The 25,045-nt window shown below is 37.1% G+C and overlaps 3 protein-coding genes across 26 annotated transcripts; all 3 read right to left on the bottom strand.

Moving 5' to 3' along the window:
- Positions 1-631: 631 nt before the first annotated feature.
- Positions 632-7,656, bottom strand: LOC143461996 (phosphoribosylformylglycinamidine synthase-like). Of its 7 annotated transcripts, none has more exons than XM_076959993.1 (10): positions 6,874-7,656; positions 6,643-6,782; positions 6,278-6,476; positions 5,865-6,164; positions 5,407-5,648; positions 5,282-5,337; positions 4,822-5,042; positions 4,277-4,665; positions 3,966-4,094; positions 632-1,023 (listed from the first exon to the last, which is right to left on the bottom strand). In XM_076959993.1, the coding sequence occupies exons 1-2, from the start codon at positions 7,265-7,267 to the stop codon at positions 6,658-6,660; spliced, it is 519 nt and encodes a 172-aa protein (XP_076816108.1). In that variant the 5' UTR covers positions 7,268-7,656; the 3' UTR covers positions 632-1,023; positions 3,966-4,094; positions 4,277-4,665; positions 4,822-5,042; positions 5,282-5,337; positions 5,407-5,648; positions 5,865-6,164; positions 6,278-6,476; positions 6,643-6,657. The 7 variants fall into 5 exon arrangements, with proteins under 7 accessions (XP_076816108.1, XP_076816133.1, XP_076816091.1 ...); XM_076959976.1 differs by lacking the exon at positions 632-1,023 and having other exon boundaries at positions 3,756-4,094; XM_076960011.1 differs by lacking the exon at positions 632-1,023 and having other exon boundaries at positions 3,756-4,094; positions 4,822-4,956.
- Positions 7,657-8,196: 540 nt separating this feature from the next.
- On the bottom strand, positions 8,197-16,121 carry LOC143470582 (phosphoribosylformylglycinamidine synthase-like). Of its 11 annotated transcripts, none has more exons than XM_076968867.1 (9): positions 15,339-16,121; positions 15,110-15,247; positions 14,744-14,942; positions 14,331-14,630; positions 13,873-14,114; positions 13,288-13,508; positions 12,694-13,131; positions 12,383-12,592; positions 8,197-9,443 (listed from the first exon to the last, which is right to left on the bottom strand). In XM_076968867.1, exons 8-9 carry the CDS (start codon positions 12,486-12,488, stop codon positions 9,364-9,366), a joined length of 186 nt encoding a protein of 61 aa, XP_076824982.1. In that variant the 5' UTR covers positions 12,489-12,592; positions 12,694-13,131; positions 13,288-13,508; positions 13,873-14,114; positions 14,331-14,630; positions 14,744-14,942; positions 15,110-15,247; positions 15,339-16,121; the 3' UTR covers positions 8,197-9,363. The 11 variants fall into 9 exon arrangements, 5 of the variants coding, with proteins under 5 accessions (XP_076824982.1, XP_076824947.1, XP_076824956.1 ...); XM_076968832.1 differs by having other exon boundaries at positions 8,215-9,443; positions 12,383-12,511; XR_013119384.1 differs by lacking the exon at positions 8,197-9,443 and adding an exon at positions 13,748-13,803 and having other exon boundaries at positions 12,173-13,131; positions 13,288-13,422.
- A 1,377-nt stretch (positions 16,122-17,498) lies between these two features.
- LOC143468838 (uncharacterized) lies at positions 17,499-24,574 on the bottom strand. Of its 8 annotated transcripts, XM_076966301.1 has the most exons (9): positions 23,792-24,574; positions 23,563-23,700; positions 23,198-23,396; positions 22,785-23,084; positions 22,327-22,568; positions 21,741-21,961; positions 21,141-21,584; positions 20,830-20,958; positions 17,499-17,890 (listed from the first exon to the last, which is right to left on the bottom strand). In XM_076966301.1, the coding sequence occupies exons 7-9, from the start codon at positions 21,329-21,331 to the stop codon at positions 17,815-17,817; spliced, it is 396 nt and encodes a 131-aa protein (XP_076822416.1). In that variant the 5' UTR covers positions 21,332-21,584; positions 21,741-21,961; positions 22,327-22,568; positions 22,785-23,084; positions 23,198-23,396; positions 23,563-23,700; positions 23,792-24,574; the 3' UTR covers positions 17,499-17,814. The 8 variants fall into 8 exon arrangements, 1 of the variants encoding a protein (XP_076822416.1); XR_013119025.1 differs by having other exon boundaries at positions 20,830-21,584; XR_013119028.1 differs by lacking the exon at positions 17,499-17,890 and adding an exon at positions 22,202-22,257 and having other exon boundaries at positions 20,620-21,584.
- Between the last annotated feature and the right edge of the window lie 471 nt (positions 24,575-25,045).

Genomic DNA, 25,045 nt, shown 5'->3' with positions numbered 1-25,045 from the left:
GCTTATTAGCAATCGAGTCCGTATAAGCAGGTCAGCGTCAGATTAACAATTTGGTCACGCACAACGGCAAGAAAAAACGTCATAAATCGCTTCCATTCTAATGAGTTTCCCTCGAGCAAAATATAAGATTATAATAAACTTTTAACTTTCATTTACTTCGTATAATTGTTTCAGTTAAAACCACAGTTGGGTCAATCAGATTAAGAAAAGGAAAATATGGAAGACAACTCAATGCGTCAATGAATCGGTAAATGGAAGCATATTAAAATTTAATGATTCAGCGCTTAATAAATCATTTAAATTTACACTTTTTATTACGTCACAAACCTTTTACACTTTTACTGCAGCAAAAACACAACTGACCAACAATGAGACTTGATTTGAAATTGAAACGTTCACTTGTCATTCATAAATGTAGAATTGTTTTAAAAATACCTTTCATCACCGTCATGTTCTTCTGCGCATGACAAATAAAAGCATTTTCAATCGTTTATTGCTACAAGATCTTACTGCATCTCTGCTCTATTACTATTGTTTCTGCACCAAACTGAAAAGGCTAAAATACTCATCATAAAATACTGGTCAGTTTCGTGGGAAGTGGAATCTCCAAATGACGTTCATTTCCTGACAGTTTTCGACCCCACACACTGGCAGCAACATCTTGGCACAAAGACTGATCGTGCAGACATTCTCAGGTCAATTAACTTTGTGTTGGAATAATGGCCGGTGTTAAGTCAAACAGAGGATAAACTAGGTCACACATGTCAAGAGAGAGAGTCGAGAATCGAAACTAAAAACTCAATCCGACGCTAATGACGTGAAATAATGAGTTGGCTGCGTGAACCAATTAAACGTCAATTCATCGTTTTTCTTGTCTTTGTGGCTGACCAAATTCTTTTGTTCTCTTTTTAGGTTAATCCGAGGCCGACCTGTAAATACGTCCTCAATTAACAATGGGTTGATGTCGCTCGTTTGAGCACGAGAAATCGAAAGCTGGAAACACCGCATCTTCCCTCGCGCAGCCTGTAAATTGGGAAGAGCACGATCAAGATGAAGTTGTTAGAATTATAAATCAATGTATTAATATATTTATTTGCCATTTCGCTGCTTCGCTTGCTCGCGTAGCTTCTTGGCAAAAAATGTACCGAAGGTTCCGGTATTCGATGCTATTTTTAAAAAGTAGTTCGGTGTTTTGTCGGTGTTCGGTACTTTTTGTGTAAAAGATGCTGCTGCAAATGCAATGTTTGTTCGCTATTATGCCCCCGGTAAAGGTGACTAAAGGTCAAAACATATGTAACATTAATCGCTTGCAATTTTATTTGACATTTCTATATTAATGAAGATCAACGGATACTAAATTTGGCTTTAAGGATTAATTAACATGTATTTTGAAAACATATGAATACTTGTTAAAATGTTGAAATAATCACGTGGAAAGTACTGAGTACTGGGACCGACTGAAAATTCTTGAAGAACCAGCAAAAACGAACCAGCATTTTTGACAAAAAGAAATTTAGATTAGATTAGAGCAGAGTCGGAGCAAACAAGGTTTTGCAAGCTAGATTAGGATTTCCGCCATTTTTCCAAGTAACAGAATCATAATCATAAAATCACAACTTGGAAGACAATGGAAACAGAAAACTCTTAAAAAATAAAATCGCCCTCCAAGGTTAGAATTTTCGCCATTTTGCTTCTTTCAGGCGTTCCCTCACCTGGTAAGCGACAGTTAAAATGTGTTTTTTAATCGTTAATTTTTATTATTATGAAATTATCGAACTTTTCTTTGTGTTCTGTGGCCGCCATTCATCGATCGCTTTGGTTTTGTGGCCACGACTCTCGCTCTAAATATTGTCTTGATTGGGTCGCCCACAATTTTGGTTCCAATTCAAACATTTACGTCAAAGGACATTCGCACGTGTGAGAGAGCAGAGGAAATAAAATGAGGTTTGTTTTTCATAAGAAGCGCGGTCGTGGTGCAAAGTTTGATTTACTTTAAAGTTATTTTAAGCAATACAACGTCTTGTTAATTTTAGAACGATTGCTTCGACATAAAGTCAGCCGGCAGAAACGTCACAATAATTCTTTCTAAAGGGCGTGATGCAGAAATAGTTGAACGAATCGCATTAAGTTCGAGTTTGAAGTCGCATTAAACTTCTTCATAAGAGCAGATTGTCAAGATTTTACGTTCAATATATGCCGAGTTTATCATAATCTGCTAACTGAAGCGAAAATCTTGAAAGTGTGCGGCCTTGTCCACGTGACAGTTGTTTGCAATGATTGATAAAAACAGCTGCTGCTTGCGACAAGATCTTTTGTTCGTCACGATCAATACAAGCTGGATGAAGCAAGTGAAGTAGGTCAGGTCACTAAACTTACAGCGATTGTACAGAGATGAGCTGCAAGTCCTTAATTATAATCGTTAAAGCGAACAACACAAAGCTAGTGCAGTTAGAGCTGCTATAAATTTATTGAATATTCTGTTGTTTGTTTTTAACATTATAATTGCAATGTAATGTAGAATTGTAGCCATAAGCTAGACCCGCTGTTTAATAGGTTGTTATGAATCTGTGGCCTAATCACCTTTAAGGACGTCGCGTGAGAAACGCTTTTCGTTCAATCGTGACAATCTTAATTGCTCAGCATCGTTTCGTTGTCGCTGACTTCATATCAGTTGGCGCATTACCGGTTGTGGTGTAGCCACCGATTGCAATCGTTGTTTTGTGTTGGACTTGTGCTTTAGTGTTTGAAATCGTATTTACCACCTGAAAGAGACTGCTCACGCTAGCCGCGGGCGGTTCTTACATGTTTACAACCCTTGCAAATTCGTTTGCGTCCTACAGAGTGCATTATACGGCTGTTTGCCTTGTTCGAGGTTAACAGTATTTTCTTTTGACGAGAATTCCTGTTTTTTTCCAGTTCCGCTGCTGTTGCATTGCTCGGTTTTAAATCCTGCCGCGGCGGCAATCGACTCTTGGTTCCTCTTTCAGTTAAGCCTTGTTGGCAAAGTTATTGGCTCGCTCCAAATCGTGCCGAGAAAGCCATTTGACAATGGTTAGGTCTTGCAGAGAGTGAACTCCTGTCACCACTCCACAGACCTGTTTGGCCAAGCCAGATTTTCAAAATCTATTGTGTTGGTACGATTTTGTCTTGGTCCGCCCAGTTATATCCCAAATCTTACTGCGAAGGCAGAAGATTGCAATTTCCACTTTGGTCTCGAACCTTGCCGTGAAAGCGGCGAGTTCAGTTCCCGGTTGCATCTTGCTTGCAGTGATGTATTTGGTTCCGCTGTGATGCCGAAGTCGATTTTCGCTCCGTCACTAGTTTTAAGGACAATCCTCACGCCCAGTTCGTGAAACCTAAAGCAAGGTTTGAATGACACAAGGAACGTTTAAAAGCAAACCATGAAAGGTGAAGGTGGGTCAAGTGCGCGAAATAATATTTTTATGTTCACTCATTATGTCGAGTGCATCAGTTGCCAACACAGCCGTGGTGATTGATTGTTACAGAAAAGTTGTCTTAAGTCTTTCTTGGAGGAAGCAATTTCCAGTACCGTATTTTCTTAAATAGAAACCGCACGATTTGATTAAAACTAAACAATAGAAGCCGCCCTCGCATAGAAGCCACATAATACAAGGATGAAATCGTTTCAGTGTAACATAAAGGCTGTCATTGAGAGCTTGCACATGCAAAAAACAGCAGTTGTCACATTGCAGTAGTGATCGGATAGTAATAAAATAAAACCTTTTTGTCAAAAGTAAGCGCAGAATTTTATTGTCACCTAATCAACACTACCGGTACTTCATGTAATAAAAATAGAAGCCGCCTTCGAATAGAAGCCTCACAAAACGCAATTTCCACTTTGGTCACCAAGTACACTAAATTTCAAAGCTTGGTTTGTTATGTAATAATACGTCATACGTCAAAATCAACAAAACGATCAATCACAATTTTTAGTACTGATGTACTTGGAAGTAGTTGGGAGCGAGACGCAGAATAGCAACGGCAACACACACAAGAACTTGACAATGCACCAGCAAATTCCAGTCGGCATTGAATTGCAATCATGTTCATATTTCAAAGAAGCAACAGCATCCCTGTATCATTTGAGAGAGTTAATTCATTCTGGTTTATAATTATGAACAACTTCCGAAGAAGGGCAATCGAAATTAATAGCACTGCAGGATGAAAGATAGATAGATTAGCGACACAAAAAAGTCCTTACACTACAAACCATGATTAGAGGTTATATTAATCAGCTGTAGAACATGCTTAGTACCTCCATTCTGTTAATGTCTGTTTAATTGAAATTAGATGATACATTTTTTGTGGCATCTTTCCCAGTACCAAATGTAGGTCAAGGTCTACTGGATGCCTTTTGCTTTCATCATATTTGCACAGTTTAGCAGGCTTGCTTGCATCAATGATGATTTTTGAAGCAGATGCTAAATTTTGAGTGAGCGGCCACTCTCCATTGTCCTCCCAAGGTAATTTATAAAAAGGAAGGTTAAGGTTACCAACACAATATCCTGCTGTTCCTGCCACTATTGCGGCTCCCCTTCCAATAGCATGTTGATCTCTCTGTCTGCCCCCGGTACCTGTAGCTGCCCAGGAAAAGGAGCTACACCAGTGGGAAAATTATGAGTTTCAGCAGTTAAGGTTAAATGTCTGAAAAACATAATAATTCAGTGTACACACAAAATATACACAACTGTTTATACAGTAGACAGCATTTGTTTGACTTGTTTATCAATAACATAAACTTATGAAAATAATATTTAAGCATAAAATATCTGTATAACTTGAAAATGTTTGCATACTTACGTTTAGTTAATAAACAAGCTTCTGATGCCTGTCCAGGATGTAAAATATTTATATCTTCCACTTTTTCTCCACGTATAGCACTGCCATTATCACTGAAAGCAATAACGTTGTTCCTGTTGCTGTTTTCAAGTGTGTCTGAAACCATTTCAAACAACGATTTTGGCTTTTCTATTCCATCCACAAACATTTTTGCTTTGAAGAACCAGTGCCGAGTGTGATCACTGAAACAAAATTGGGTCACAATTGGTCTGTTTTCAAATTCTGATGTATTAACCTATTTACACCAGAGGTGGGCAACTCACAGCCCACTTTAGGGTATTGTTTAGCTAACATGCATTTTCTGAAAGATTGACTTCATGCTAAACTTATTTTTGGAGACAAGTCAAAATTTTTACTCATTGGCTCAATTAAGAAAACACCGCTAAAATATCAACTAGAGTGAGACCTCGTTAATACGAACCCCGAACAACAGGAATCCCCGTTATCTGACACAAAACTGCCGGGAACGGAACGGATCTGAAAGTTATCATCAATCAAGCAGTGCAAAAACGTGCATGCATATATGGTCATGTGCTAAGTTAATACCTTCTTCAGATAGGATTACTCGACCACTTCCATTAAGTTCTCCAACTATATCTAATTGACATCGCTCTCTTGCACAAATAGATTGGAGATCTGGAGACTTTTACTGTCCATTAATATTGCATCAGACTCTTGATACTCAGCAGTCCACAGTTCAAATGCATCCAGAGTCTTATCACCAAGGGTAAAAGCTTTGGAATGAATCACTGTCCCAGAAGGCTCAATTATCTCTTTTAACACATTTCCTAAAAAACAAACAAAGCTACATCAATGCAAATAATAAATGTTGTTACAAGTCATTTACGCTGGTTGATAATAAACGACCTAAGTGGGTTACACTATTTTTTCGATTTGACCAAATCGGTCAAATGCCGTGATTGGTCGTCAGTTAGACCGCAATGGTTGAGGGTGACCTTGTGCAAGTTCATCAACGATTTGTCCAATAAGGAAAGGAAACTTACCACACGTTCAAGTCATTAGCAAGGCAAGTTTCGTAAGAAAGCGTCAGTTCTCTCAAAAATATTTTGGTTGGGTTTGATTGACAGATTTCTTGGCAGCAAGTGGACAACCAATCAAGGAAATCTGCTGTGACACTTCCATCAGCTAATTCCAGTGAAAGCAACGACTTTGGGAAACGAACAAGATTGTTTGCGGAGCAACTGTCAGCGTTAAGTTTGTTCAAAACTCATTTGTACCCCGCTCAGCTCGATGGATTGTAAGTGCGGCCATTTGAAGAATAAATCATTCCATAGGATGGCGGTCTAAATACATCCACATAGATCAGGGTGATGTGAACTTGGCTGCATTGATATTACAACTTATAGGCTACTTTCATTGTAAAAATATATAAAACGTGAAAGTTGTATATACTTACCTCGAAAATTGAAAACTTTACTTTCTACCAGTACGAAATCTCAAGAGAAATCTTTTTCAATCGAGATAGCTGAAGCAATAAATCTTTTCGTTCGAAAATTTCCCTTGGGTTAGATACATTGATAAGAAGTTGAAGAACATTAGTGGGAAAAGATAAGCGTTGTAGAATTGTTTCTATCACATCACAGAAATGATCGAAACTGTTTATAAAAAATGTCATCAAATTAATGTTACCAAAGAAAGCAATAAAAATAAACTTGATTTTTAACATATTGACCATTTCATTATATTGTGTTATTTCTACTTGCACTTTAGAATATAGATGCTAAAAAGAAACTTCCTAAAAAATTTGTAAATGAAAATTACCTGATAGAAATGGTGTTAACTGTACGTAAAACCAAACCTTATAGAATAGATTGTTGTAAAACTAAAAAAAAAAAAATAATTGCATGGCTCCCACGAACACATTTCCAGATGTATGGATGGGGCAGTGGTTGAAAAGTTAGCTGAAAAATAATTTTGATTTTTTCGGAATATCAGAGATAAAGTTCGCATTTCAAATATATTTTAAAGCCAGAAAATATAAAATTAATTTACCAGTTTGAGAATCCTGTGATTTTGCATATTCGGGAGAAAAACCACAAAGTGTGTCCAACAGAATATTTAAAGTTTGTGCTGTACTCAACGCGCTTGCATGGTGCCGCTCTAAGTCCAAATCTAACCTCTCTCTTCTTTCCTTTATTATGTTTTTTAGTCTTGGAAATATATACCATGACCGGAAGTGACGTGGTGGTAAATATTCTTTTTCGCCGGAACGGCGCTTAACTCGTATCGACCAAATGTTATCTTTCCAAATGTTGTTTGAAACCAGAAAGCCTTCGAAAACATATTTGTACACCAATTCTCTTGGTGTGTATAAAAAGCCGAAAGTGATAGGCGAATCGTCTATGATGGACAAAGGTGAAAACTTTCTTCCAGTCCATGTGAGCATTAAAATATGGATGCAAGTTCTCAATATTTCTTATGACCACTTCTGAAATTTCATGTTACAGGTTGTCCTTTTACAGATCTTTAAATAGCTCGATGCTTGCGTGGTGTCTTTTCCGTTTCTGTTTGTCTTACATTCTTTTAAACAACAGCATGGCGTATCTGGAATGTCAATACGTCCATGTACGACCAGTATAAAGACCTTTACCAGATCTGTTATAACTGGTTCGGGCAAATGTTTGCTGGTGAAGAACTCATAAAAGAATTTGTTGACAGAGGAAATACTTTTCTTTCGCAATACACTTTCATATAAACGAATTGCAATAATTAATTTTCTTCCCTAGTCATACAGAGTTAATGGATTTTTACTATTCATTATGTGAAATGTATATAAAGTCTGTAAAAAAGTAATTTTTTTTTATTTACAAATTTTTAATGTAACTTTAACTTAACTAAAACATTTTTTTTCATAAATTGCTTCCATAAACTCAATTTTGTCAAATTGCAAAGTTGATTTACATCAACGTTTATTTAGTCGACACAAGCATTAGCTTGCTTCACCAGGTGTGCTATGAGATGGTAAATAAATATATTAATGCATTGATTCATAAGTCCAACAACTTCATCTTTCTAAGTGTTTTCTAAGTAAGTCTAAGTTTAGTAGTAGTAGTAGTAGTAGTTTAGCAGTCTAAGTTTCTAAGCGATCGGAAGAAATTCAGGGCCAGCATAAAAAATTTGCTGTTCAAAAGTGACATAAAATGAACAAGTTAGACCACTCAGTCTGTTCTTTTACACCAAATCGATATTGTTTATTGGAAGATTAAACTAGCACCATCTTTGATATCACTTTATTCTGGCTACGCCCAAACTTAAAATCTAGCTACAAAACATATTGATAGTATGCCCGGATAAGTTGGACGAACTGAGCGTTAGTTAAGCTTTAACAGTCAACTTTCAAAGTTACGACGGTGCGAAACCAAGTTTGGTGGTAAAGCTGAAACAACAGGATTCCCACTGCAAGCCATCCCTGAATTTTTATTAATTCTTGAAGCAGAGAAACCGAAACAAAAAATTGCACGAAACAAGCTGTAATGTTTCTCAACAGTTCCACTGCTTGTGCTCAGATTATTTCAGTGAAAAAACAAAGGTGCGAACAAGCTTATTAGCAATCGAGTCCGTATAAGCAGGTCAGCGTCAGATTAACAATTTGGTCACGCACAACGGCAAGAAAAAACGTCATAAATCGCTTCCATTCTAATGAGTTTCCCTCGAGCAAAATATAAGATTATAATAAACTTTTAACTTTCATTTACTTCGTATAATTGTTTCAGTTAAAACCACAGTTGGGTCAATCAGATTAAGAAAAGGAAAATATGGAAGACAACTCAATGCGTCAATGAATCGGTAAATGGAAGCATATTAAAATTTAATGATTCAGCGCTTAATAAATCATTTAAATTTACACTTTTTATTACGTCACAAACCTTTTACACTTTTACTGCAGCAAAAACACAACTGACCAACAATGAGACTTGACTTGAAATTGAAACGTTCACTTGTCATTCATAAATGTAGAATTGTTTTAAAAATACCTTTCATCACCGTCATGTTCTTCTGCGCATGACAAATAAAAGCATTTTCAATCGTTTATTGCTACAAGATCTTACTGCATCTCTGCTCTATTACTATTGTTTCTGCACCAAACTGAAAAGGCTAAAATACTCATCATAAAATACTGGTCAGTTTCGTGGGAAGTGGAATCTCCAAATGACGTTCATTTCCTGACAGTTTTCGACCCCACACACTGGCAGCAACATCTTGGCACAAAGACTGATCGTGCAGACATTCTCAGGTCAATTAACTTTGTGTTGGAATAATGGCCGGTGTTAAGTCAAACAGAGGATAAACTAGGTCACACATGTCAAGAGAGAGAGTCGAGAATCGAAACTAAAAACTCAATCCGACGCTAATGACGTGAAATAATGAGTTGGCTGCGTGAACCAATTAAACGTCAATTCATCGTTTTTCTTGTCTTTGTGGCTGACCAAATTCTTTTGTTCTCTTTTTAGGTTAATCCGAGGCCGACCTGTAAATACGTCCTCAATTAACAATGGGTTGATGTCGCTCGTTTGAGCACGAGAAATCGAAAGCTGGAAACACCGCATCTTCCCTCGCGCAGCCTGTAAATTGGAAAGAGCACGATCAAGATGAAGTTGTTAGAATTATAAATCAATGTATTAATATATTTATTTGCCATTTCGCTGCTTCGCTTGCTCGCGTAGCTTCTTGGCAAAAAATGTACCGAAGGTTCCGGTATTCGATGCTATTTTTAAAAAGTAGTTCGGTGTTTTGTCGGTGTTCGGTACTTTTTGTGTAAAAGATGCTGCTGCAAATGCAATGTTTGTTCGCTATTATGCCCCCGGTAAAGGTGACTAAAGGTCAAAACATATGTAACATTAACCGCTTGTAATTTTATTTGACATTTCTATATTAATGAAGATCAACAGATACTAAATTTGGCTTTAAGGATTAATTAACATGTATTTTGAAAACATATGAATACTTGTTAAAATGTTGAAATAATCACGTGGAAAGTACTGAGTACTGGGACCGACTGAAAATTCTTGAAGAACCATCAAAAACGAACCAGCATTTTTGACAAAAAGAAATTTAGATTAGATTAGAGCAGAGTCGGAGCAAACAAGGTTTTGCAAGCTAGATTAGGATTTCCGCCATTTTGCCAAGTAACAGAAACATAATCATAAAATCACAACTTGGAAGACAATGGAAACAGAAAACTCTTAAAAAATAAAATCGCCCTCCAAGGTTAGAATTTCCGCCATTTTGCTTCTTTCAGGCGTTCCCTCACCTGGTAAGCGACAGTTAAAATGTGTTTTTTAATCGTTAATTTTTATTATTATGAAATTATCGAACTTTTCTTTGTGTTCTGTGGCCGCCATTCATCGATCGCTTTGGTTTTGTGGCCACGACTCTCGCTCTAAATATTGTCTTGATTGGGTCGCCCACAATTTTGGTTCCAATTCAAACATTTACGTCAAAGGACATTCGCACGTGTGAGAGAGCAGAGGAAATAAAATGAGGTTTGTTTTTCATAAGAAGCGCGGTCGTGGTGCAAAGTTTGATTTACTTTAAAGTTATTTTAAGCAATACAACGTCTTGTTAATTTTAGAACGATTGCTTCGATATAAAGTCAGCCGGCAGAAACGTCACAATAATTCTTTCTAAAGGGCGTGATGCAGAAATAGTCGAACGAATCGCATTAAGTTCGAGTTTGAAGTCGCATTAAACTTCTTCATAAGAGCAGATTGTCAAGATTTTACGTTCAATATATGCCGAGTTTATCATAATCTGCTAACTGAAGCGAAAATCTTGAAAGTGTGCGGCCTTGTCCACGTGACAGCTGTTTGCAATGATTGATAAAAACAGCTGCTGCTTGCGACAAGATCTTTTGTTCGTCACGATCAATACAAGCTGGATGAAGCAAGTGAAGTAGGTCAGGTCACTAAACTTACAGCGATTGTACAGAGATGAGCTGCAAGTCCTTAATTATAATCGTTAAAGCGAACAACAGAAAGCTAGTGCAGTTAGAGCTGCTATAAATTTATTGAATATTCTGTTGTTTGTTTTTAACATTATAATTGCAATGTAATGTAGAATTGTAGCCATAAGCTAGACCCGCTGTTTAATAGGTTGTTATGAATCTGTGGCCTAATCACCTTTAAGGACGTAGCGTGAGAAACGCTTTTCGTTCAATCGTGACAATCTTAATTGCTCAGCATCGTTTCGTTGTCGCTGACTTCATATCAGTTGGCGCATTACCGGTTGTGGTGTAGCCACCGATTGCAATCGTTGTTTTGTGTTGGACTTGTGCTTTAGTGTTTGAAATCGTATTTACCACCTGAAAGAGACTCACGCTAGCCGCGGGCGGTTCTTACATGTTTACAACCCTTGCAAATTCGTTTGCGTCCTACAGAGTGCATTATACGGTTGTTTGCCTTGTTCGAGGTTAACAGTATTTTCTTTTGACGAGAATTCCTGTTTTTTTCCAGTTCCGCTGCTGTTGCATTGCTCGGTTTTAAATCCTGCCGTGGCGGCAATCGACTCTTGGTTCCTCTTTCAGTTAAGCCTTGTTGGCAAAGTTATTGGCTCGCTCCAAATCGTGCCGAGAGAGCCATTTGACAATAGTTAGGTCTTGCAGAGAGTGAACTCCTGTCACCACTCCACAGACCTGTTTGGCCAAGCCAGAGTTTCAAAATCTATTGTGTTGGTACGATTTTGTCTTGGTCCGCCCAGCTATATCCCAAATCTTACTGCGAAGGCAGAAGATTGCAATTTCCACTTTGGTCTCGAACCTTGCCGTGAAAGCGGCGAGTTCAGTTCCCGGTTGCATCTTGCTTGCAGTGATGTATTTGGTTCCGCTGTGATGCCGAAGTCGATTTTCGCTCCGTCACTAGTTTTAAGGACAATCCTCACGCCCAGTTCGTGAAACCTAAAGCAAGGTTTGAATGACACAAGGAACGTTTAAAAGCAAACCATGAAAGGTGAAGGTGGGTCAAGTGCGCGAAATAATATTTTTATGTTCACTCATTATGTCGAGTGCATCAGTTGCCAACACAGCCGTGGTGATTGATTGTTACAGAAAAGTTGTCTTAAGTCTTTCTTGGAGGAAGCAATTTCCAGTACCGTATTTTCTTAAATAGAAACCGCACGATTTGATTAAAACTAAACAATAGAAGCCGCCCTCGCATAGAAGCCACATAATACAATGATGAAATCGTTTCAGTGTAACATAAAGGCTGTCATTGAGAGCTTGCACATGCAAAAAACAGCAGTTGTCACATTACAGTAGTGATCGGATAGTAATAAAATAAAACCTTTTTGTCAAAAGTAAGCGCAGAATTTTATTGTCACCTAATCAACACTACCGGTACTTCATGTAATAAAAATAGAAGCCGCCTTCGAATAGAAGCCTCACAAAACGCAATTTCCACTTTGGTCACCAAGTACACTAAATTTCAAAGCTTGGTTTGTTATGTAATAATACGTCATACGTCAAAATCAACAAAACGATCAATCACAATTTTTAGTACTGATGTACTTGGAAGTAGTTGGGAGCGAGACGCAGAATAGCAACGGCAACACACACAAGAACTTGACAATGCGCCAGCAAATTCCAGTCGGCATTGAATTGCAATCATGTTCATATTTCAAAGAAGCAACAGCATCCCTGTATCATTTGAGAGAGTTAATTCATTCTGGTTTATAATTATGAACGACTTCCGAAGAAGGGCAATCGAAATTAATAGCACTGCAGGATGAAAGATAGATAGATTAGCGACACAAAAAAGTCCTTACACTACAAACCATGATTAGAGGTTATATTAATCAGCTGTAGAACATGCTTAGTACCTCCATTCTGTTAATGTCTGTTTAATTGAAATTAGATGATACATTTTTTGTGGCATCTTTCCCAGTACCAAATGTAGGTCAAGGTCTACTGGATGCCTTTTGCTTTCATCATATTTGCACAGTTTAGCAGGCTTGCTTTCATCACAATCAACATCATTGGCACTGGCTGTCACTGGCACCATTGCTTGCATCAATGATGATTTTTGAAGCAGATGCTAAATTTTGAGTGAGCGGCCACTCTCCATTGTCCTCCCAAGGTAATTTATAAAAAGGAAGGTTAAGGTTACCAACACGATATCCTGCTGTTCCTGCCACTATTGCGGCTCCCCTTCCAATAGCATGTTGATCTCTCTGTCTGCCCCCGGTACCTGTAGCTGCCCAGGAAAAGGAGCTACACCAGTGGGAAAATTATGAGTTTCAGCAGTTAAGGTTAAATGTCTGAAAAACATAATAATTCAGTGTACACACAAAATATACACAACTGTTTATACAGTAGACAGCATTTGTTTGACTTGTTTATCAATAACATAAACTTATGAAAATAATATTTAAGCATAAAATATCTGTATAACTTGAAAATGTTTGCATACTTACGTTTAGTTAATAAACAAGCTTCTGATGCCTGTCCAGGATGTAAAATATTTATATCTTCCACTTTTTCTCCACGTATAGCACTGCCATTATCACTGAAAGCAATAACGTTGTTCCTGTTGCTGTTTTCAAGTGTGTCTGAAACCATTTCAAACAACGATTTTGGCTTTTCTATTCCATCCACAAACATTTTTGCTTTGAAGAACCAGCGCCGACTGTGATCACTGAAACAAAATTGGGTCACAATTGGTCTGTTTTCAAATTCTGATGTATTAACCTATTTACACCAGAGGTGGGCAACTCACAGCCCACTTTAGGGTATTGTTTAGCTAACATGCATTTTCTGAAAGATTGACTTCATGCTAAACTTATTTTTGGAGACAAGTCAAAATTTTTACTCATTGGCTCAATTAAGAAAACACCGCTAAAATATCAACTAGAGTGAGACCTCGTTAATACGAACCCCGAACAACAGGAATCCCCGTTATCTGACACAAAACTGCCGGGAACGGAACGGATCTGAAAGTTATCATCAATCAAGCAGTGCAAAAACGTGCATGCATATATGGTCATGTGCTAAGTTAATACCTTCTTCAGATAGGATTACTCGACCACTTCCATTAAGTTCTCCAACTATATCTAATTGACATCGCTCTCTTGCACAAATAGATTGGAGATCTGGAGACTTTTACTGTCCATTAATATTGCATCAGACTCTTGATACTCAGCAGTCCACAGTTCAAATGCATCCAGAGTCTTATCACCAAGGGTAAAAGCTTTGGAATGAATCACTGTCCCAGAAGGCTCAATTATCTCTTTTAACACATTTCCTAAAAAACAAACAAAGCTACATCAATGCAAATAATAAATGTTGTTACAAGTCATTTACGCTGGTTGATAATAAACGACCTAAGTGGGTTACACTATTTTTTCGATTTGACCAAATCGGTCAAATGCCGTGATTGGTCGTCAGTTAGACCGCAATGGTTGAGGGTGACCTTGTGCAAGTTCATCAACGATTTGTCCAATAAGGAAAGGAAACTTACCACACGTTCAAGTCATTAGCAAGGCAAGTTTCGTAAGAAAGCGTCAGTTCTCTCAAAAATATTTTGGTTGGGTTTGATTGACAGATTTCTTGGCAGCAAGTGGACAACCAATCAAGGAAATCTGCTGTGACACTTCCATCAGCTAATTCCAGTGAAAGCAACGACTTTGGGAAACGAACAAGATTGTTTGCGGAGCAACTGTCAGCGTTAAGTTTGTTCAAAACTCATTTGTACCCCGCTCAGCTCGATGGATTGTAAGTGCGGCCATTTGAAGAATAAATCATTCCATAGGATGGCGGTCTAAATACATCCACATAGATCAGGGTGATGTGAACTTGGCTGCATTGATATTACAACTTATAGGCTACTTTCATTGTAAAAATATATAAAACGTGAAAGTTGTATATACTTACCTCGAAAATTGAAAACTTTACTTTCTACCAGTACGAAATCTCAAGAGAAATCTTTTTCAATCGAGATAGCTGAAGCAATAAATCTTTTCGTTCGAAAATTTCCCTTGGGTTAGATACATTGATAAGAAGTTGAAGAACATTAGTGGGAAAAGATAAGCGTTGTAGAATTGTTTCTATCACATCACAGAAATGATCGAAACTGTTTATAAAAAAATGTCATCAAATTAATGTTACCAAAGAAAGCAATAAAAATAAACTTGATTTTTAACATATTGACCATTTCATTATATTGTGTTATTTCTACTTGCACTTTAGAATATAGATGCTAAAAAGAAACTTCCTAAAAAATTGGTAAATGAAAATTACCTGATAGAAATGATGTTAGCTGTACGTAAAACCAAACCTTATAGAATAGATTGTTGTAAAACTAAAAAAAAATATAATTGCATGGCTCCCACGAACACATTTCCAGATGTATGGATGGGGCAGTGGTTGAAAAGTTAGCTGAAAAATAATTTTGATTTTTTCGGAATATCAGAGATAAAGTTCGCATTTCAAATATATTTTAAAGCCAGAAAATATAAAATTAATTTACCAGTTTGAGAATCCTGTGATTTTGCATATTCGGGAGAAAAACCACAAAGTGTGTCCAACAGAATATTTAAAGTTTGTGCTGTACTCAACGCGCTTGCATGGTGCCGCTCTAAGTCCAAATCTAACCTCTCTCTTCTTTCCTTTATTATGTTTTTTAGTCTTGGAAATATATACCATGACCGGAAGTGACGTGGTGGTAAATATTCTTTTTCGCCGGAACGGCGCTTAACTCGCATCGACCGAATGTTATCTTTCCAAATGTTGTTTGAAACCAGAAAGCCTTCGAAAACATATTTGTACACCAATTCTCTTGGTGTGTATAAAAAGCCGAAAGTGATAGGCGAATCTTCTATGATGGACAAAGGTGAAAACTTTCTTCCAGTCCATGTGAGCATTAAAATATGGATGCAAGTTCTCAATATTTCTTATGACCACTTCTGAAATTTCATGTTACAGGTTGTCCTTTTACAGATCTTTAAATAGCTCGATGCTTGCGTGGTGTCTTTTCCGTTTCTGTTTGTCTTACATTCTTTTAAACAACAGCATGGCGTATCTGGAATGTCAATACGTCCATGTACGACCAGTATAAAGACCTTTACCAGATCTGTTATAACTGGTTCGGGCAAATGTTTGCTGGTGAAGAACTCATAAAAGAATTTGTTGACAGAGGAAATACTTTTCTTTCGCAATACACTTTCATATAAACGAATTGCAATAATTAATTTTCTTCCCTAGTCATACAGAGTTAATGGATTTTTACTATTCATTATGTGAAATGTATATAAAGTCTGTAAAAAAGTAATTTTTTTTTATTTACAAATTTTTAATGTAACTTTAACTTAACTAAAACATTTTTTTTCATAAATTGCTTCCATAAACTCAAATTTGTCAAATTGCAAAGTTGATTTTAGTCGACACAAGCATTAGCTTGCTTCACCAGGTGTGCTATGAGATGGTAAATAAATATATTAATGCATTGATTCATAAGTCCAACAACTTCATCTTTCTAAGTGTTTTCTAAGTAAGTCTAAGTTTAGTAGTAGTAGTAGTAGTTTAGCAGTCTAAGTTTCTAAGCGATCGGAAGAAATTCAGGGCCAGCATAAAAAATTTGCTCTTCAAAAGTGACACAAAATGAACAAGTTAGACCACTCAGTCTGTTCTTTTACACCAAATCGATATTGTTTATTGGAAGATTAAACTAGCACCATCTTTGATATCACTTTATTCTGGCTACGCCCAAACTTAAAATTTAGCTACAAAACATATTGATAGTATGCCCGGATAAGTTGGACGAACTGAGCGTTAGTTAAGCTTTAACAGTCAACTTTCAAAGTTACGACGGTGCGAAACCAAGTTTGGTGGTAAAGCTGAAACAACAGGATTCCCACTGCAAGCCATCCCTGAATTTTTATTAATTCTTGAAGCAGAGAAACCGAAACAAAAAATTGCACGAAACAAGCTGTAATGTTTCTCAACAGTTCCACTGCTTGTGCTCAGATTATTTCAGTGAAAAAACAAAGGTGCGAACAAGCTTATTAGCAATCGAGTCCGTATAAGCAGGTCAGCGTCAGATTAACAATTTGGTCACGCACAACGGCAAGAAAAAACGTCATAAATCGCTTCCATTCTAATGAGTTTCCCTCGAGCAAAATATAAGATTATAATAAACTTTTAACTTTCATTTACTTCGTATAATTGTTTCAGTTAAAACCACAGTTGGGTCAATCAGATTAAGAAAAGGAAAATATGGAAGACAACTCAATGCGTCAATGAATCGGTAAATGGAAGCATATTAAAATTTAATGATTCAGCGCTTAATAAATCATTTAAATTTACACTTTTTATTACGTCACAAACCTTTTACACTTTTACTGCAGCAAAAACACAACTGACCAACAATGAGACTTGATTTGAAATTGAAACGTTCACTTGTCATTCATAAATGTAGAATTGTTTTAAAAATACCTTTCATCACCGTCATGTTCTTCTGCGCATGACAAATAAAAGCATTTTCAATCGTTTATTGCTACAAGATCTTACTGCATCTCTGCTCTATTACTATTGTTTCTGCACCAAACTGAAAAGGCTAAAATACTCATCATAAAATACTGGTCAGTTTCGTGGGAAGTGGAATCTCCAAATGACGTTCATTTCCTGACAGTTTTCGACCCCACACACTGGCAGCAACATCTTGGCACAAAGACTGATCGTGCAGACATTCTCAGGTCAATTAACTTTGTGTTGGAATAATGGCCGGTGTTAAGTCAAACAGAGGATAAACTAGGTCACACATGTCAAGAGAGAGAGTCGAGAATCGAAACTAAAAACTCAATCCGACGCTAATGACGTGAAATAATGAGTTGGCTGCGTGAACCAATTAAACGTCAATTCATCGTTTTTCTTGTCTTTGTGGCTGACCAAATTCTTTTGTTCTCTTTTTAGGTTAATCCGAGGCCGACCTATAAATACGTCCTCAATTAACAATGGGTTGATGTCGCTCGTTTGAGCACGAGAAATCGAAAGCTGGAAACACCGCATCTTCCCTCGCGCAGCCTGTAAATTGGGAAGAGCACGATCAAGATGAAGTTGTTAGAATTATAAATCAATGTATTAATATATTTATTTGCCATTTCGCTGCTTCGCTTGCTCGCGTAGCTTCTTGGCAAAAAATGTACCGAAGGTTCCGGTATTCGATGCTATTTTTAAAAAGTAGTTCGGTGTTTTGTCGGTGTTCGGTACTTTTTGTGTAAAAGATGCTGCTGCAAATGCAATGTTTGTTCGCTATTATGCCCCCGGTAAAGGTGACTAAAGGTCAAAACATATGTAACATTAACCGCTTGCAATTTTATTTGACATTTCTATATTAATGAAGATCAACGGATACTAAATTTGGCTTTAAGGATTAATTAACATGTATTTTGAAAACATATGAATACTTGTTAAAATGTTGAAATAATCACGTGGAAAGTACTGAGTACTGGGACCGACTGAAAATTCTTGAAGAACCATCAAAAACGAACCAGCATTTTTGACAAAAAGAAATTTAGATTAGATTAGAGCAGAGTCGGAGCAAACAAGGTTTTGCAAGCTAGATTAGGATTTCCGCCATTTTGCCAAGTAACAGAATCATAATCATAAAATCACAACTTGGAAGACAATGGAAACAGAAAACTCTTAAAAAATAAAATCGCCCTCCAAGGTTAGAATTTTCGCCATTTTGCTTCTTTCAGGCGTTCCCTCACCTGGTAAGCGACAGTTAAAATGTGTTTTTTAATCGTTAATTTTTATTATTATGAAATTATCGAACTTTTCTTTGTGTTCTGTGGCCGCCATTCATCGATCGCTTTGGTTTTGTGGCCACGACTCTCGCTCTAAATATTGTCTTGATTGGGTCGCCCACAATTTTGGTTCCAATTCAAACATTTACGTCAAAGGACATTCGCACGTGTGAGAGAGCAGAGGAAATAAAATGAGGTTTGTTTTTCATAAGAAGCGCGGTCGTGGTGCAAAGTTTGATTTACTTTAAAGTTATTTTAAGCAATACAACGTCTTGTTAATTTTAGAACGATTGCTTCGACATAAAGTCAGCCGGCAGAAACGTCACAATAATTCTTTCTAAAGGGCGTGATGCAGAAATAGTTGAACGAATCGCATTAAGTTCGAGTTTGAAGTCGCATTAAACTTCTTCATAAGAGCAGATTGTCAAGATTTTACGTTCAATATATGCCGAGTTTATCATAATCTGCTAACTGAAACGAAAATCTTGAAAGTGTGCGGCCTTGTCCAAGTGACAGCTGTTTGCAATGATTGATAAAAACAGCTGCTGCTAGCGACAAGATCTTTTGTTCGTCACGATCAATACAAGCTGGATGAAGCAAGTGAAGTAGGTCAGGTCACTAAACTTACAGCGATTGTACAGAGATGAGCTGCAAGTCCTTAATTATAATCGTTAAAGCGAACAACACAAAGCTAGTGCAGTTAGAGCTGCTATAAATTTATTGAATATTCTGTTGTTTGTTTTTAACATTATAATTGCAATGTAATGTAGAATTGTAGCCATAAGCTAGACCCGCTGTTTAATAGGTTGTTATGAATCTGTGGCCTAATCACCTTTAAGGACGTCGCGTGAGAAACGCTTTTCGTTCAATCGTGACAATCTTAATTGCTCAGCATCGTTTCGTTGTCGCTGACTTCATATCAGTTGGCGCATTACCGGTTGTGGTGTAGCCACCGATTGCAATCGTTGTTTTGTGTTGGACTTGTGCTTTAGTGTTTGAAATCGTATTTACCACCTGAAAGAGACTCACGCTAGCCGCGGGCGGTTCTTACATGTTTACAACCCTTGCAAATTCGTTTGCGTCCTACAGAGTGCATTATACAGCTGTTTGCCTTGTTCGAGGTTAACAGTATTTTCTTTTGACGAGAATTCCTGTTTTTTTCCAGTTCCGCTGCTGTTGCATTGCTCGGTTTTAAATCCTGCCGTGGCGGCAATCGACTCTTGGTTCCTCTTTCAGTTAAGCCTTGTTGGCAAAGTTATTGGCTCGCTCCAAATCGTGCCGAGAAAGCCATTTGACAATAGTTAGGTCTTGCAGAGAGTGAACTCCTGTCACCACTCCACAGACCTGTTTGGCCAAGCCAGAGTTTCAAAATCTATTGTGTTGGTACGATTTTGTCTTGGTCCGCCCAGTTATATCCCAAATCTTACTGCGAAGGCAGAAGATTGCAATTTCCACTTTGGTCTCGAACCTTGCCGTGAAAGCGGCGAGTTCAGTTCCCGGTTGCAACTTGCTTGCAGTGATGTATTTGGTTCCGCTGTGATGCCGAAGTCGATTTTCGCTCCGTCACTAGTTTTAAGGACAATCCTCACGCCCAGTTCGTGAAACCTAAAGCAAGGTTTGAATGACACAAGGAACGTTTAAAAGCAAACCATGAAAGGTGAAGGTGGGTCAAGTGCGCGAAATAATATTTTTATGTTCACTCATTATGTCGAGTGCATCAGTTGCCAACACAGCCGTGGTGATTGATTGTTACAGAAAAGTTGTCTTAAGTCTTTCTTGGAGGAAGCAATTTCCACTACCGTATTTTCTTAAATAGAAACCGCACGATTTGATTAAAACTAAACAATAGAAGCCGCCCTCGCATAGAAGCCACAGAATACAATGATGAAATCGTTTCAGTGTAACATAAAGGCTGTCATTGAGAGCTTGCACATGCAAAAAACAGCAGTTGTCACATTACAGTAGTGATCGGATAGTAATAAAATAAAACCTTTTTGTCAAAAGTAAGCGCAGAATTTTATTGTCACCTAATCAACACTACCGGTACTTCATGTAATAAAAATAGAAGCCGCCTTCGAATAGAAGCCTCACAAAACGCAATTTCCACTTTGGTCACCAAGTACACTAAATTTCAAAGCTTGGTTTGTTATGTAATAATACGTCATACGTCAAAATCAACAAAACGATCAATCACAATTTTTAGTACTGATGTACTTGGAAGTAGTTGGGAGCGAGACGCAGAATAGCAACGGCAACACACACAAGAACTTGACAATGCGCCAGCAAATGCCAGTCGGCATTGAATTGCAATCATGTTCATATTTCAAAGAAGCAACAGCATCCCTGTATCATTTGAGAGAGTTAATTCATTCTGGTTTATAATTATGAACGACTTCCGAAGAAGGGCAATCGAAATTAATAGCACTGCAGGATGAAAGATAGATAGATTAGCGACACAAAAAAGTCCTTACACTACAAACCATGATTAGAGGTTATATTAATCAGCTGTAGAACATGCTTAGTACCTCCATTCTGTTAATGTCTGTTTAATTGAAATTAGATGATACATTTTTTGTGGCATCTTTCCCAGTACCAAATGTAGGTCAAGGTCTACTGGATGCCTTTTGCTTTCATCATATTTGCACAGTTTAGCAGGCTTGCTTTCATCACAATCAACATCATTGGCACTGGCTGTCACTGGCACCATTGCTTGCATCAATGATGATTTTTGAAGCAGATGCTAAATTTTGAGTGAGCGGCCACTCTCCATTGTCCTCCCAAGGTAATTTATAAAAAGGAAGGTTAAGGTTAAGGTTACCAACACAATATCCTGCTGTTCCTGCCACTATTGCGGCTCCCCTTCCAATAGCATGTTGATCTCTCTGTCTGCCCCCGGTACCTGTAGCTGCCCAGGAAAAGGAGCTACACCAGTGGGAAAATTATGAGTTTCAGCAGTTAAGGTTAAATGTCTGAAAAACATAATAATTCAGTGTACACACAAAATATACACAACTGTTTATACAGTAGACAGCATTTGTTTGACTTGTTTATCAATAACATAAACTTATGAAAATAATATTTAAGCATAAAATATCTGTATAACTTGAAAATGTTTGCATACTTACGTTTAGTTAATAAACAAGCTTCTGATGCCTGTCCAGGATGTAAAATGTTTATATCTTCCACTTTTTGTCCACGTATAGCACTGCCATTATCACTGAAAGCAATAACGTTGTTCCTGTTGCTGTTTTCAAGTGTGTCTGAAACCATTTCAAACAACGATTTTGGCTTTTCTATTCCATCCACAAACATTTTTGCTTTGAAGAACCAGTGACGACTGTGTTCACTGAAACAAAATTGGGTCACAATTGGTCTGTTTTCAAATTCTGATGTATTAACCTATTTACACCAGAGGTGGGCAACTCACAGCCCACTTTAAGGGTATTGTTTAGCTAACATGCATTTTCTGAAAGATTGACTTCATGCTAAACTTATTTTTGGAGACAAGTCAAAATTTTTACTCATTGGCTCAATTAAGAAAACACCGCTAAAATATCAACTACAGTGAGACCTCGTTAATACGAACCCCGAACAACAGGAATCCCCGTTATCTGACACAAAACTGCCGGGAACGGAACGGATCTGAAAGTTATCATCAATCAAGCAGTGCAAAAACGTGCATGCATATATGGTCATGTGCTAAGTTAATACCTTCTTCAGATAGGATTACTCGACCACTTCCATTAAGTTCTCCAACTATATCTAATTGACATCGCTCTCTTGCACAAATAGATTGGAGATCTGGAGACTTTTACTGTCCATTAATATTGCATCAGACTCTTGATACTCAGCAGTCCACAGTTCTAATGCATCCAGAGTCTTATCACCAAGGGTAAAAGCTTTGGAATTAATCACTGTCCCAGAAGGCTCAATTATCTCTTTTAACACATTTCCTAAAAAACAAACAAAGCTACATCAATGCAAATAATAAATGTTGTTACAAGTCATTTACGCTGGTTGATAATAAACGACCTAAGTGGGTTACACTATTTTTTCGATTTGACCAAATCGGTCAAATGCCGTGATTGGTCGTCAGTTAGACCGCAATGGTTGAGGGTGACCTTGTGCAAGTTCATCAACGATTTGTCCAATAAAGAAAGGAAACTTACCACACGTTCAAGTCATTAGCAAGGCAAGTTTCGTAAGAAAGCGTCAGTTCTCTCAAAAATATTTTGGTTGGGTTTGATTGACAGATTTCTTGGCAGCAAGTGGACAACCAATCAAGGAAATCTGCTGTGACACTTCCATCAGCTAATTCCAGTGAAAGCAACGACTTTGGGAAACGAACAAGATTGTTTGCGGAGCAACTGTCAGCGTTAAGTTTGTTCAAAACTCATTTGTACCCCGCTCAGCTCGATGGATTGTAAGTGCGGCCATTTGAAGAATAAATCATTCCATAGGATGGCGGTCTAAATACATCCACATAGATCAGGGTGATGTGAACTTGGCTGCATTGATATTACAACTTATAGGCTACTTTCATTGTAAAAATATATAAAACGTGAAAGTTGTATATACTTACCTCGAAAATTGAAAACTTTACTTTCTACCAGTACGAAATCTCAAGAGAAATCTTTTTCAATCGAGATAGCTGAAGCAATAAATCTTTTCGTTCGAAAATTTCCCTTGGGTTAGATACATTGATAAGAAGTTGAAGAACATTAGTGGGAAAAGATAAGCGTTGTAGAATTGTTTCTATCACATCACAGAAATGATCGAAACTGTTTATAAAAAATGTCATCAAATTAATGTTACCAAAGAAAGCAATAAAAATAAACTTGATTTTTAACATATTGACCATTTCATTATATTGTGTTATTTCTACTTGCACTTTAGAATATAGATGCTAAAAAGAAACTTCCTAAAAAATTTGTAAATGAAAATTACCTGATAGAAATGGTGTTAACTGTACGTAAAACCAAACCTTATAGAATAGATTGTTGTAAAACTAAAAAAAAATATAATTGCATGGCTCCCACGAACACATTTCCAGATGTATGGATGGGGCAGTGGTTGAAAAGTTAGCTGAAAAATAATTTTGATTTTTTCGGAATATCAGAGATAAAGTTCGCATTTCAAATATATTTTAAAGCCAGAAAATATAAAATTAATTTACCAGTTTGAGAATCCTGTGATTTTGCATATTCGGGAGAAAAACCACAAAGTGTGTCCAACAGAATATTTAAAGTTTGTGCTGTACTCAACGCGCTTGCATGGTGCCGCTCTAAGTCCAAATCTAACCTCTCTCTTCTTTCCTTTATTATGTTTTTTAGTCTTGGAAATATATACCATGACCGGAAGTGACGTGGTGGTAAATATTCTTTTTCGCCGGAACGGCGCTTAACTCGCATCGACCAAATGTTATCTTTCCAAATGTTGTTTGAAACCAGAAAGCCTTCGAAAACATATTTGTACACCAATTCTCTTGGTGTGTATAAAAAGCCGAAAGTGATAGGCGAATCTTCTATGATGGACAAAGGTGAAAACTTTCTTCCAGTCCATGTGAGCATTAAAATATGGATGCAAGTTCTCAATATTTCTTATGACCACTTCTGAAATTTCATGTTACAGGTTGTCCTTTTACAGATCTTTAAATAGCTCGATGCTTGCGTGGTGTCTTTTCCGTTTCTGTTTGTCTTACATTCTTTTAAACAACAGCATGGCGTATCTGGAATGTCATTACGTCCATGTACGACCAGTATAAAGACCTTTACCAGATCTGTTATAACTGGTTCGGGCAAATGTTTGCTGGTGAAGAACTCATAAAAGAATTTGTTGACAGAGGAAATACTTTTCTTTCGCAATACACTTTCATATAAACGAATTGCAATAATTAATTTTCTTCCCTAGTCATACAGAGTTAATGGATTTTTACTATTCATTATGTGAAATGTATATAAAGTCTGTAAAAAAGTAATTTTTTTTTTATTTACAAATTTTTAATGTAACTTTAACTTAACTAAAACATTTTTTTTCATAAATTAATTCCATAAACTCAATTTTGTCAAATTGCAAAGTTGATTTACATCAACGTTTATTTAGTCGACACAAGCATTAGCTTGCTTCACCAGGTGTGCTATGAGATGGTAAATAAATATATTAATGCATTGATTCATAAGTCCAACAACTTCATCTTTCTAAGTGTTTTCTAAGTAAGTCTAAGTTTAGTAGTAGTAGTAGTAGTTTAGCAGTCTAAGTTTCTAAGCGATCGGAAGAAATTCAGGGCCAGCATAAAAAATTTGCTGTTCAAAAGTGACACAAAATGAACAAGTTAGACCACTCAGTCTGTTCTTTTACACCAAATCGATATTGTTTATTGGAAGATTAAACTAGCACCATCTTTGATATCACTTTATTCTGGCTACGCCCA

This window comes from Clavelina lepadiformis, chromosome 1 (assembly GCF_947623445.1).
Source record: "Clavelina lepadiformis chromosome 1, kaClaLepa1.1, whole genome shotgun sequence".
Lineage (NCBI taxonomy): Eukaryota > Metazoa > Chordata > Ascidiacea > Aplousobranchia > Clavelinidae > Clavelina > Clavelina lepadiformis.
The sequence above is the reverse complement of the archived record's forward strand: the minus strand, read 5'-3'. Positions and strand labels throughout refer to the sequence as shown.

Coding starts and splice junctions, on each gene's coding strand:
- LOC143461996 (XM_076959993.1), bottom strand. CDS start 7,267: ATGCTCACATGGACTGGAAGAAAGTTTTCACCTTTGTCCATCATAGAC. Junction 6,783..6,873: donor ATCACAGGATTCTCAAACTG/GTAAATTAATTT, acceptor ATTATTTTTCAG/CTAACTTTTCAACCACTGCC.
- LOC143470582 (XM_076968832.1), bottom strand. CDS start 12,884: ATGCAAGCAATGGTGCCAGTGACAGCCAGTGCCAATGATGTTGATTGT. Junction 12,512..12,693: donor CAGACATTAACAGAATGGAG/GTACTAAGCATG, acceptor CAAATGATACAG/GGATGCTGTTGCTTCTTTGA. Junction 9,444..12,382: donor TCGCTCCCAACTACTTCCAA/GTACATCAGTAC, acceptor TCCAATTTACAG/GCTGCGCGAGGGAAGATGCG.
- LOC143468838 (XM_076966301.1), bottom strand. CDS start 21,331: ATGCAAGCAATGGTGCCAGTGACAGCCAGTGCCAATGATGTTGATTGT. Junction 20,959..21,140: donor CAGACATTAACAGAATGGAG/GTACTAAGCATG, acceptor CAAATGATACAG/GGATGCTGTTGCTTCTTTGA. Junction 17,891..20,829: donor TCGCTCCCAACTACTTCCAA/GTACATCAGTAC, acceptor CCCAATTTACAG/GCTGCGCGAGGGAAGATGCG.